This window comes from Scomber scombrus, chromosome 14 (assembly GCF_963691925.1).
Source record: "Scomber scombrus chromosome 14, fScoSco1.1, whole genome shotgun sequence".
Taxonomy (NCBI): domain Eukaryota; kingdom Metazoa; phylum Chordata; class Actinopteri; order Scombriformes; family Scombridae; genus Scomber; species Scomber scombrus.
This window is the reverse complement of record NC_084983.1, coordinates 26116896-26130423: the sequence shown is the minus strand read 5'-3', so window position 1 is coordinate 26130423 and position 13528 is coordinate 26116896. Positions and strand designations below refer to the sequence as shown.

Below are 13528 nucleotides of genomic sequence, written 5' to 3'. Positions count from 1 at the left end.
GAGCCCCTTCCTGCAAGCTGATTGGTCCCCGGGCCTGCAGCCTGTTGTGGAATGCCCATCTTTAACCTCTCTGCTGCCATGCACACACATCGCATTACATCCTATATTTCCTCAATGCAGATTATAGATACTGTTGTAATCCTGCGCTGAGATGTGGTGTCACGTTTGATCTTACACGGCATGTGTTCTTATTATTATTATTGTTAATGGAACACTACATATTGGGTTTACATCAGGATTTGCACATTCCTGGTAAATATTGTGTACATTTCATGTCATTCTCTTACTTACTTACTTCTTCTTTCTTTTTTTATATTATTCAGGATCACTCAATGTTGTGTATGTTTTGGCTGTTATGCACCACAACACCAAGGATGAGTCCTTATATATGCAAACCTACATGGCAATACACCTGGTCGTGATTTTGATATATATCGAGTTTTCATGTCATAACTGGAACATCTCAAATAAAGTTCTTTGACTGATGCTTACTGGGCAGCAGGCAGCTACATTAATAGTCTTTGATATGTTTATGTAAAGATAACATGATTTTAAAAAGGAAACATCTGCAGCACAGCGTATTGCATGTGCACAAATTGTCAACTTCTGCTGTATTTTGTGATAAAAGGTGTTTCTGTTTACTAGAATCAGTGTCTTGATATAAAAACCAGCACTCTTGTGATGAGCTTCCCAGTGTGGTCTCAGCTCAGATGTGAGACTTTGACCCTCTTCCCTTTAATGACACACTGAAAAGCTCTGCTATAATTCTTGGGGAAACAGTGCTTTATTAACACTGTAAATTAACGACTGTCTATTTATAGTAGAGGCCAGATTAGGACTGAAACTGATAATCAGGTTAGGAGCTCAGGTCAAACACACACAAGGATGGGACAAGAGGGGAGATGAATGTTCAGTACTTTTGTTATGAATATTCACCTGCTCTAAAAATGGACTGATGTTGTGTGTGCAGAGGTTTGTGCATCCAGACCACACACCTGTGCTTGCAGCAGCACCAAACACTGAGATTAGGGAGGGAGGGTGATGGAGGAGGGGGGGGGCAACATTTACCCCTGTAGGCTGCAGCTAGACAGCAACCAACAAGACTCTCCAAAGCTGCCACACGTGTACTCTCGCCTGTTATCCCCGCTGACTGTGTTTTCTATCTGCTCCCTGATTCTCACGGTGGAAAGGGAGGTGATTCTCCCAGCCAGCCGCCATTTTTAGGGAACTGCCTGGGCTGCCTTGTCGAGGAGAGAAACTTTGACGTTAGCAGCCAGCTCGTTGTGACAGCTAAACGCTTGACAGTCGTCAGTCAGCTCAGCTTTCCACACGGTGACATGCTTTAGTCCTGGAGCCAAGCTTGTATAGATGCAAAAAAAAACAACGCTAAATGTTAACCAGACATCAGCGTGACCGTGTTTATTGGGCTCTGGCAACTGTACAGTTGTTAGGTTAGCGTACTAGCATTGCTAACTTATTAGCTAGCGGATTCACACTTTGATTTCTCCGGATTGCCTCGTCTGTGATTTGGCATCAGACACTTTTATCCACCGTGTTCAGGGTTGACTGGATTAATCAGCTGCTCATACCCACTTCTCAACCTTGTGTGGATTCATTTTTACTAGGTGAGTATGTCGCTAACTTTTAGCTTTCTGCTAACTAACGATGGGTAGATTTCTTCTGCAGTGGAGCTCGGTTGCAACATTGGTTAGCTTGTGAGCTAATCTGCTAGATTTGCTGCTTTTTCGTCAACGTTAGCTAACCAAAAGTTGCTGTCACAACTTGTATAGTCTGTCGCATCGACGGATTTTTACTCTGCCTTGTTGAGCACAAGGGTGATTTTGCTCTGATTGCTAATGTGACACATCAGCAAATAATATGGATGCACTGGGAGCAGAGCTAGCGAGCACTACTGTGAGTTGCTTGTGAATAATGTGAACAGCTTTAATGTTAACCTAAAGAGGGGTAAGCCAGCTACGTTAGCTTGCTAATCCGCTTTATGCAACTATCGGTGCAAGCAGTGCCACTCCCTCATTTTTTTGTTTTTGTCCACTGTGGCTGTAACGTTAAGTGAAACTCGGCTTTGGATGTGTGTGTTTTGGGAAGTTTGCTTATCTACCAGGGACAACTATGAGACTATGAGTCACATATACTGTCTGAGCAGCTCGCGGTGTGACTGTAGGTGACATCGGTCAAGCCTCTTACTGTGTGTCGCACGTACGAGCCCCGGTGTTGTGTTTATCCCGGACAGACCGACAAATCATTGCTTTTTTTTTAGTGTGTGCCTACATCCATCGCCCGCTGATGGCTGTTTTTGTGCACTGACGTGAGTCGCATTCCTCAGTTTTTCTGTGTTGATATTGCGTAACTCTGGCTATCACTCACAGCGAGCCACTCTTCTGCTTGGCTTATCTGCAACTCCGCCGCTTGACTTGTGCGTGACAGTGGATCAGGTACACAAGGATTTAATATAACATCCACAGTAAGGTTAAACCAGGCGTAAACATCAGTGTTGTGACACTAAAGATTTAACCATTCAAAGCGAGAAAGCTGCTGTGTGTAGGAGCTGATCTGTCAGATTTGATGTGTGTATGGCTTGATACCTGAACATCTACACATGCTCAGTGTTTTATGTGCCATGCATACAGGCTCCCTTTGATAAATAAGCTCTGCAGTGTGTGAGCAGTCCACCTATTTTGTTGGTGTCTGTGGACCATGATGAACAGACTGCCAATGATATAAATGCAGTGTACTGTGTTACTGTTTTTTTGAAAGGCAGGTACAACTTGTCCCCCTTGTTCTTGTCATCACAGATTTCTGCTTGGCTACCTGTCCCTGCTTTCTCTCTGTTTTTCGGTAAACCTGTGCCAATCTGCACACCTGTCATTTGTCATTTGCTCATTTATGTATCTGGCATGCCTCGTGCATTCACAGACAGGAACAGCTCCCCCTCTTTACTTCCAAGGACTTACTGCTAGCTGATGATGAGAGGTACGCAGCTGTTATTGCCTGTAAAAAATCTCTGCTTGGTAAAAGTCTTGTTTTCCTGTGTGTCAGTTATATCAGGGGGGTACTGAATATGAGCACACTGCATAATGGTTTTAAGTGTCTCCCTGGAAAAATGGATTAGAGACTGGAGTAAAGCCTGCCCTGCTTGTTAAAGTCCAAGTCAGAGACAGTCAGCCACTGCAGAACAAGATTGGTCTCATTATGTGTATGGTCCACTACAATGCTGCCACCATACATTATTTGAAGTACTTATGAATGTCATAATATAACCCCATCTTAGAGTATTGATTTTAATCCTCCAAGTGATTTTATTTATTATTGAGTCTTAAACTTTTTATCTGGCAGAATCGATGGCTGGTCACATGGTGGCGGTCCTCAGGTTTTGACTGGGTCGACTTACTCAACTGGTGGTAGTGGCATCAATTCAAAAATAGGTTTATTTTGTTATTTATTCAAATTTTGTCATAAGTCTTATTCCTACAAAGGAGTTCCTAAGCATCTCTTCATCATCTCTTTTGATTGTGGCTGGCTGCTGAACAGTTGGAAACCAACAGGATATTTGATGAGTCAGACTAAGAGCAAAAAGCATAAAGGGGAGGATAGGCTCACCCACAGTTTTTTCTTCAGGTGATGGACAGAGGACACGCACTGTACAATCACAATTTGCAAAATAACATTTCAATCATTTGGAGTTCATCAGGTTGAGTCTCACTTTTTCCAGATTTATACAGTCTAAATGATTCTGTCTCAAGTCCAAGTTACTCTTAGGTCCAGTAGTGCTTCCATTGGAGATGATGACAAACATCCACTGGGATGACTTTTGGCGCTTTTCCACTACACAATTCCAGCACGACTCGCCTCGGTTTTTTTTGCGTTTCCACTAGGAAAAGTACCTGGTACCTGGTACTTTTTTAGTACCTGCTCTGGTGAGGTTCCAAGCGAGCCAAGCCGATACTAAATGTGACGTCGACACACTGCTGGCCGCTGATTGGTCAGAAGAGTTGTCGCTGGAAGAGTCATGAGCTGTCCCACACAAGAATCAAACCCGGCATTTTTAAATACCGGCAACAGCGTATACGGCTCAATTTTCTTGCTTTGTGTCACAAAAAGCCTCATACAGCAGCAAGTACACCACTGCCTCCATGTCCTCCATTGTTTATGTGTTTTGTGTCGCATATAAAACAAAGTCACAGCAGTTTCGCAGAGCCGTGCTATGACGACCCCGTCCACGTTGAGTAGGTACTTTTTTGTAATGGAAAAGGTCTGTTCTGGAACCGTGTCGAGGCGAGGCGAGTCGTGCTGGAACTGTGTAGTGGAAAAGCGCCATTTGTAAACTTGGGTGTTTGGATGCCTCTGTGTCCTCTTCTTTACCCAAGGGTCTCTTGTTCAGAGGAAACTTGGTTTGTTGTGAGATTTATCCCGACAGGAAGAGTGAAAATGGAGCTCTGTGAAAGAAATGGGATGGCTCAAATCCTCTTAGTGTCCGCCGGTCACTCCATTCCTCTCCTCTGTCGCCATCACTTCTATAGCACCACAAATGGGGATGGTGGTGGTGGTGGTGTTGTTGTTGATGTTGGGTAGATAGAGAGCTTTCACTTCCTCCACTCAGTGAAAGCCGCAGTCTGTGATCAGTCTGGGAAGCAGGATCATGGACACCCCACCCTCCATACCGGGGGATAGAAATGTAGCTTATGAGCCATGAACAACAGCACACATGTAGGTCATGAAATGAACATCTTCTCTGAACAGCTGTGATGTTGCAGTGGTTTTTAAAAATGTTTTATTTGGCATGTGGCTGATGATTTTTAGAGAAGCATTAAATTCACAATTTTCTCTCCAAATATTGAATCTAATGTCTGAACTGAGCACAGTAGTAGATTCAATGCTGATTGGTGTTAATTCTTCTATGTTTGAGGTAACATGAGGGTGCAGCCACACATCGTAAATGGAACTGATCCCCTTGTGAAGATACTCTTCTTTTAAGGCTTGTGAATATTTTACTTACTTGCACTTATTTGTTGATGACGTCATATAACGTTGCAGCAAAAGTTGGGTCTTGATCAAGAGCTTTGTTCATGTGGACCAGTCAAGTCTGGCTCATAAATGATTATTTAATATGATGTATCTGCTCGGTGCGGTCCGACTTTGAATTATTTAGAAAAACAGCATTTAGGATGTTGTTGTGTGTGTGTGAGAGAGAGAGAGAGAGAAAGAAATAAAGCAAGTCTGAGTTCCCACAGTCGAGGAATAATAATGTTTTAACGGCCCTGCACACCCACATACACACAAGTAACTTAAGTGATTCAAGTTGATGAGATTCAGCTTTTCAAGTTGACATTTAAGGCTGAAGCTTTACTGAGTGCATCTCCTTCATCTCCATACACCTATTAAAAGATTTATAACCAAGTAAGTTGGACCGTCTTAACAGTTCAACAAAACTAGGACAGTCAGAGAGATGTTAGTCAAGTATTTATTAAACATGATAACAGGTATAATCAGCTGAATTAACATCAGTCCTATTGATGATTGATTGATTGTCTGTTTATAGCGGCTACTCGTGGATAAATAAACCTTTCTAAAAAAAAAAGTCAGGATTGCATTTAACCCTCTATTACCATCGTATTTGAATCATTATCAATGTTAACTGTTGCCAGCCAGAGTTGATAACTGATGATTGTGGCAAAAATCATATTTACAATTATTTTGGTCAATATTAAGATCATAATTATTTGACATGATTACTCACTGACTTTGTAAACTTGTCTATTTATCTGTGGATTTACTTGAATTTTAAATGTAGTTCAGTTGAGAAACAAATAAAAAGTAGGGATGCTCCATATTGACTTTTCTGCCGATATCCGATATTCCGATATTGTCCAACTCTTAATTTCCGATACCGATATCACCCGATACCGATATTTGCAGGCTTTTTTACACCAAAACTATTAAAAAACATAACATATCTCCTATTGTTGAATTAACACATTATGCCTAATTTTATTGTGATGACACACTGGATGCAAACATAAATGCAACATGGCTTTCCACATGTAAACACTGTCTGTGCAAAATAAGAGAACAAATTCAATTTAAATTATGGAAAAAAATGCCAATATGTCACTGCCACATTTATTATGCTGCTTTGCAGTTATTGCAAATTACAAATTTACTATCCGTAGGGAACACTTGGAAATAGTTCCAAACCACAGACATAAGCCCCGTTTCTGGAGGCGGGACCTTTACAGGAACGTCCTCTCACTCGGTCCTCTCACATGTTGTGTCTCCAGCAGAGTAGGACCCCGATAGGACCCAGAGTAGGACCCAGATAGGACCCAGATAGGACCCAGAGTAGGACCCAGATAGGACCCAGAGTAGGACCCAGATAGGACCCAGATAGGACCCAGATAGGACCCAGAGTAGGACCCAGATAGGACCCACCGGACTCTGATGGTGACGTAGTATCTAAAATAATAGCATCGAAAGTCTGAAACTAAAACAAAGTAGATTATAGATGTCTAAATTAGTCAGTTTTCACCGCTGAACATTTGACTGTTTGTTAAATTCAGACACATTTGAACTGCTCCAACATATTTATAACACAAGATTATCAATTACCTTGTTTTCAGAATCACTGGAAGCCAAAATCGATTATGGAGAGATTATTGTAATAATCAGCTAGTTTTTTTTTTTTTTTTTTTTAAAAAGAGCTGTGGTGGATGGATGGATGGATGTCTAAGGCTCAGTACTTCCTGAACTTCTCTTTATATATCTGATGTATCTTCTTGTGTATCCTTTTAACCAGACAGCAGGATTGCTTTTGTGTTGCTGACCCTGTGCAGCTAAGAGAAATCCACCATGAGGATCAATAAAGTATTTGATTATTTACTATCTCCATTTATTCTCTCTCTCTCTCTCTCTCTCTCTCTCTCTCTCTCTCTCTCTCTCTCTCTCTCTCTCTCTCTCTCTCTCTCTCTCTCTCTCTCTCTCTCTCTCTCTCTCTCTCTCTCTCTCTCTCTCTCTCTCTCTCTCTCTCCCTGATAAGCCTTGCTACTCAGCCTTTGTTTATTGGTTGCCTCTTCATTAGGCTTCTTGGTGATTTTTACAGCGCAGTGGAAATCAATTCACATACTACATCAAGAGAGAGAATCCATTTTCCCGAACGCGAAAGCAAAACAACTTTTGGTGCATTTCTTGAACACGCTGTTCTCTGTGATAACGAGTGTACGCACACATCTTGCAGGCCAGTCCATTTCCTCCAGACTCAGAGTCTTGTGACTTTGAGTTCAGTGCTGTGTGTGTGAGAGAGAGAGATAAAAACCCAATCATATTTGTTTGTTTTCTTCCTACATATGATCTACTCCATTAGAAATATACACAGTCCAAGTCTAGTCTAGCTTAATCTTTCTTATAGACTAATAAAGTAATGAAGTGCCGTTAACCTTCAATTCTCTCATATTGAGATGAAATCAAAGAATTAAATTGTTTCTTTTTAAAAAACTGTTTCATTAATATTCATAAAAAATGTCAAGTTACGTAACTGTCTGTAAATCTGTATCTGAGCCTCTTATTTACTACTTGTATATTATCATTTATCATCAATAGCATGGTAGAACTGTCTCAGGAGAATCCACACAAATGATGATATATATATACCTCACTTCCAGTCAGCTACAGCCACAAATAGTATCTAATAGTGTGGGAAACACTGATATTATTTAAAAGAAACATGCAGTTGCATTGGTACTTGAATTAAAAACACTCTACTTGGCCCCTTGTGTTACTAGTTTTCCCTGTAATATCGATAAAATAGTAGTAATTTGTTAAATGGGACCATGTACAGTGTTAAACATAAATGTTACCATTTGATCTACTCTACCAGATTTAGTGTATAGCTAATTTACATCTGCAGTCCCCTCATAAGGTCAATACTAAAACATATAACAGCACAGGACACATACAAAATGCAAAAAGCTATACCCAACAGCACATCACATGATGTCTGTGGTTACTGAGCTGAGAATCAGCAGTCAGTGCACATATGGGAGGATGTGAAGTTTGGGAACCACTGACAGCCTTTTAAGAATTGTGATTCTAGCAGGCGGGGAGCTCCGGTCCTCTGAAATGAGGCCAATGCGGAAGTAACTTAAAGCTGCATTCTATCAAAAGGCCACCAGGGGGCGACCGTTTTGGTGTCAAAAGGACTTCCGTCTCTATACAAGTCAATGGAGAATTCACCTACTTCTCACTTGATTTCTAACCTCAGTGAACGTTATCAAAATGTGTTTATGGTCTCAATCGCTAGTTTAAAGCCTTCTTCAATGCAGTATGATGTTCATTTGGGACATTTTGGCCTCCCTGATTTTATGTGACGATAAAGCAGGGTATGCATTAGGGCGTGGCTACGTCGTGATTGACAGATTGTAGTAAGGTGTCACATTTTGATTGACGACACAGTGATGCTATGCTTGACTCTCTCCTAATGTTGTCTGCAGTAAATGACCAGTAAATACTATCTGATAGCATGCTTGTTAGCGACCTAGCTTGTGATCCATTTCATGGCCGCAGATTGAAATCAGTGTGTGCTGAATCAAGAAAAGTATTCATGAGGTGCTGCAATCACATGTTGGCTGGAAACAAGACTTTGTAGTACAGGAAGCAGTGATATCAGAGTATTGATAAGATTGTTTTGGTGTTGCTGATTTTTTGGGGGTGAGACAGCCTGTATTGTCTTTGCTGGGCAGTTAATCATTTAGAGTATGGCAGTGATTTTACTCCAAAGCTTTTCTGCCTTTAAAGACTGTGTAAAGTGAATTCAGACATTTTCTTCTAAACACATTAAATAGGTCATGAATTGATTTCTAAATAAGGTGTAAAAAGCATTTCAACCATTTAGATTTGAATTGTGGAGCTAGGCTTCACAAACTGTGTTTCAAGATTTCTGTGTCTGGATTTAATGGGCGGGTCTGAAAATCTCCGCTGGGTTACGTAACCCAGTTAGCCGCCGAGCTAACCGCTGAGTTAGCCACCGAGCTAGCAGCAGAAAGCTCTCAGGCCTAGCGTCCATGTTTCTGGTAGAGGTGGTGACTTTGATTGACAGGTGACACTTAGTAGGAGGCGGGGTTTCAGTGGACTCGGCGGCCACTCCCACAGCGTTTGGGAGCAGAGAAATAAGCAGACTTTTACACGACTTTGAAGCCTAATTTCATATATTTGGTGATTTTTTTAATCATTCAAATTTTGCAGGGTGGTTAACAACACACTTTTCTGTGGTATGTCAAACTCAGAACACATATTTATTTTTACTTTACACAGACTTTAATCATTCTTATGCATCATCCCTGCACTTTAGTTTGGTAAAACTGGCACATTGTGTGTTTAGAAGTGAGGATCGGTATGTCAGGAATAGGCTCAAAACACATGAGAATTTAATCACATATATGGCGTAACACTGGAGCACAGTTCACTGCTTTTAACCTCGTTTTCATTACATAATGTTTTTTTAGATGCTATAAAAGAGGTTCAGTGGATGTAAAGTCTGGTCGTTATAGATATAAAGACATAAAGCCTTAAGAGAAAATAAATACATTTCCAACATTAAATCAGATTGAATCCTCCATGTATAACACACTGTCTGTTGTTGTGTGGTACTTAGAGTTACAGGGCTTCTTTGAGCCCTATATGAAAGTGTAATAATCAGTCTGCATTACAGGGTTTATGTAATAATGCTGCCAGGATTAAGATGAAGTGTAAAGGCCTCTCTGTTCATTTGAATCCAGCATAAAAAGACTGGACCTCTGTCTCTTCACTAAGGTATTTGTTGTCCTTGAGGGTTGTGTGTGTTTTGCTGTAAGAACTCCACTCTTGTGTTTTGTTTTTCTCTCTCTCTCAGTCAGCTGGACAGCTTTCAGCAGGACAAACCTTGTGACATTCAGCCAGCAGTGTGGTTTTGATACAGCGGGCTGCCAGGCTGCACTGATAACTAGTTGGCTATGTTAGCGCCGCGGTGCTGCCAACCCAAAGATAAACTGAAAAGGGGGCAGCGAGTTCACCCAGCGTTTGTACATCTGCACTGATATGATTGTTGTTGTTGGGGTATGGAGGGGCTCGTTGGGCTGAAGACAAGACACGGAGATCAAGGATTTGAAGTAATTTTTTTTAGGGCTGAATGATGCAGTGCTTTCCTAACTAGAGGAGAGGGGTTTCTTAGGCACTCGAACAGCTTTTCAAGGTCAGAGTAGACTCGAGGGTAGAAAAGTATGTGGTCACTGGTTTGATCCCCTGGCCCGAGGGCTGGGCAATCATTTATTCATTGTATTGACCTGATATAATCATATAATATTAATAGAAGTTTTAAATTAATATTTTAAAACAAAATGTAATATAAAAACTAATAAAATGAGTAGTGCAAGTTTTTAATTTATAGGTATATTTATATTTGTTCAATATAAGTATTTGGTCTAATTTTGCATACATCTGCAATATAATGATATATGTGCAAAATATATGTTTATTCATATGGTAACTCTTCTTTTGAACCAAGTCGCTAGCTCAGTGGTCATACTGGGCAGCATCCAGGAGAGCGTTTGGGAGCAGAGAACTAGGCAGACTTTTACACAACTTTGAAGCCTAATTTCATATATTTGGCGATTTTTTTAATCATTCAAATTTGGCCGGGTGGTTAACAACACACTTTTCTGTGGTATGTCAAACTCAGAACACTGAACATTGACATGTGAGAGTTCGTTATGCTTTGTGATGACGAACCTTTTGTCTTCATCCTGGGCACAGATGCATCGTGAAGGTAAATGTGTATATTCAGAGAGCAAAGGACGTCATGGGTCCGAAAGCTGAAGTATGTAACTGAAGGTAATTTATAGACATTCAGCAGTAAAAGTTGTAACCACTGAGTGATTTCAGTAATTACTGTAACTTATAGGCCGATAACACAAAACAAACGCAGTAAAAATACCGTAAAGCTCAATAAAGACACACAGGGACAACAGATGGAGCAGCGTCGGCTACACCATGCAGGACAGGATGAGTGAATGCTGCTAATTTGCATGAAACCTAATATGATCCCCATTGGTATGAGTGACTGTGTTTCTATAAAAGTCATAATTTTATGTCGTAGAATTTGCCGGATAATACACAACATGCTTAGCACACACATACTTTAAGCAAACATTGCATGTGCACAGAAATACATATTAGTATTATTATTATTATTACATGCCTCACACATTAAACAGAGAAACATTGATGAATCGGGTTTATAGTACACAGTAAAGGTTGACCCCAGGTCCTCTCAGGTCCTGCGTTAGAGCTCAGCCTCATTACGTTAAGCCACCTCGTAACAATGGACATGAAATCAATCCTTGAGCTGGTGTAATTGCATTGCCCAGTGAGTACAGTAGCTTACAGATCTGCAATAATTGCTGAACTGGTGCACTTGTGATGACTCTGCAATTAGTAGATTATATTAAGGTCTAGCGCATGAGGGAGGGGGGGGGGGGGGGGGGGGGGGGGAGCGGATGAAAAGAGATTTCAATAAAATGTTACTGAGTCTATCAAGTTTTATATTCGTGTTGTAAGTTCCTCCCTCTCTCACTGGTATATTCAAACTTAGATCAGCTGAGCGAATAGACTCTTCTTCATACTGTGCAGAAGTGTTTTATCTTGTCTTTGCTAACGCTCCTTTCTGTGTCTCCTCGACTCTCCATCTAGGTGCCCATGTGCTGGTTCCTCAGGCCCATCCATTACTGCAGATGAATCTTCAGCTGCTTTGGCGTAGCTCAGCACGCAGATAGTCCCGTCCCCTTTGCGTGGGTGATAAGGGGACTACATCAACCAGGATGCCCTCCTCTGTAAGGGCAGGGAGCCTGAAGGATCCAGAGGTGGCTGAGCTTTTCTTCAAAGAAGACCCGGAGAAGCTTTTCTCTGACCTTCGAGAGATTGGACATGGCAGCTTTGGCGCCGTCTACTTTGTACGGCAACTACATCTCTTCATTCAGACTCACAGAAAAAAGAAATGCAGTTGAAAAAAATTCCCAAATTATAGATGTGAATCAAAGATATTATGAGCTAAACACAGGAAAGCTGTCAGTTCAGAGTCAGATTTATTCATTTAAATACAGATTGAACAGTTTTGTGATGCACATTTGCTGTATCTATGTGAGTAATACAGTAACTCAAGGCTCTTTGACGTGTTGGTTAATGTTAGCAACTGAGTCAAACACAGCTCATATTTTGTTTCAACACATACGTGGGCTTAAAAACCTCTGAGTATGTGTCACTATTCTAAAAAGTTAAGCTATTTGATCTTCAATAAAGAGCAGTAATGATTTGTGAAAAGTTATTTTTACCGGTCCACAGTTGGGTTCAATAGCAGCAAGGTGCAGCAGAGCTATATGACTCACTGCTACCTTTCTGATCTGACTTTTGTTCTCAAACATTGCAACACGGAGGTCTTTAAAAAAAAAACACATCCTCAAGAGAGAGAAAATACACAGAGAAATAAATGTATTGTATGTTTTGGTTTGTGTACTGATGATGTGCTTTTTGTTTCCCAGGCGAGGGATGTGCGCACGAATGAGGTCGTGGCAATTAAAAAGATGTCCTACAACGGGAAACAGTCTAATGAGGTGAGGTAACAGAGATGAGATTGATTATATTTACATAATAGTTTGCATTACTTGACCATAAACATTTCTCCACTGTAAAGAAAGTCTTTATACACGGCAAACATCACCAGTAGTTTGACAACATAGAGAATAAAGACAGTTTAAAGTCCCACTCCACTCAAAAATGTCTGTCTTGTTCCTACTGTTGAATGTTTGAGCTTCACTGTGCAGGGTGGTGTGTGTGTGTGTGTGTGTGTGTGTGTGTGTGTGTGTGTGTGTGTGTGTGTGTGTGTGTGTGTGTGTGTGTGTGTGTGTGTGTGTGTGTGTGTGTGTGTGTGTGTGTGTGTGTGTGTGTGTGTGTGTGTGTGTGTGTGTGTGTGTGTGTGTGCAAGGTTTGACAATAGAGGGCCGTTATCACATTCACCTGCTTAAAGTGGAAAGTTTCTCTGAGCTCATTGAAAATCCAAGTTTAAGGGGCACGACATCATGCATGGTTATGACCTCACAACTAGTGTGAAAGCCAATCCTGGTTCAGTATGCAACGTATGCAGGTGTGATGAGGAAACGTGAAAGTGCAGAAACATTCAGAACTGACTTTACAGTGCAGCAGAAGGCAGCTTGTATCTAGCTTTAACTATTTTGCATATTCATAGTTTCTGGGGGGGAAAAACCACATCAGACACATTATTGTTGCAAGTAGAGTATTTTTTACTCATACGTGTTTGAAAGGGATCTTTAAGTGTTTACTCAGCAATAGACTTTTTTTTTTGTACATGGGTCAATGACGTATAAGGATTTACAACAACTCAATGTTAGAATAATAAAAACAAGCATATCTAATGCAGTAGTTCAAACATACAAAATGTTGTGTAGCTGAAGATCCATATTATACATTTGAA

General features: G+C 40.8%; 1 protein-coding gene across 3 annotated transcripts in view; it reads left to right on the top strand.

Annotated features, from left to right (window-relative positions):
• Window positions 1-1153: 1153 nt before the first annotated feature.
• The window catches only part of taok1b (TAO kinase 1b), a 28672-nt gene continuing 16297 nt past the window's right edge, over window positions 1154-13528 (top strand). The window contains exons 1-3 of one of the 3 annotated variants that reach the window (XM_062433277.1): window positions 1154-1625; window positions 11734-11993; window positions 12579-12650. In XM_062433277.1, coding sequence (XP_062289261.1) covers window positions 11862-11993; window positions 12579-12650 — 204 coding nt within the window. In that variant the 5' untranslated portion in view covers window positions 1154-1625; window positions 11734-11861. Of the gene's footprint in view, window positions 1626-2199; window positions 2327-11733; window positions 11994-12578; window positions 12651-13528 lie in introns of those variants that run through there. The other 2 variants (XM_062433278.1, XM_062433279.1) reach the window with 2 other exon arrangements.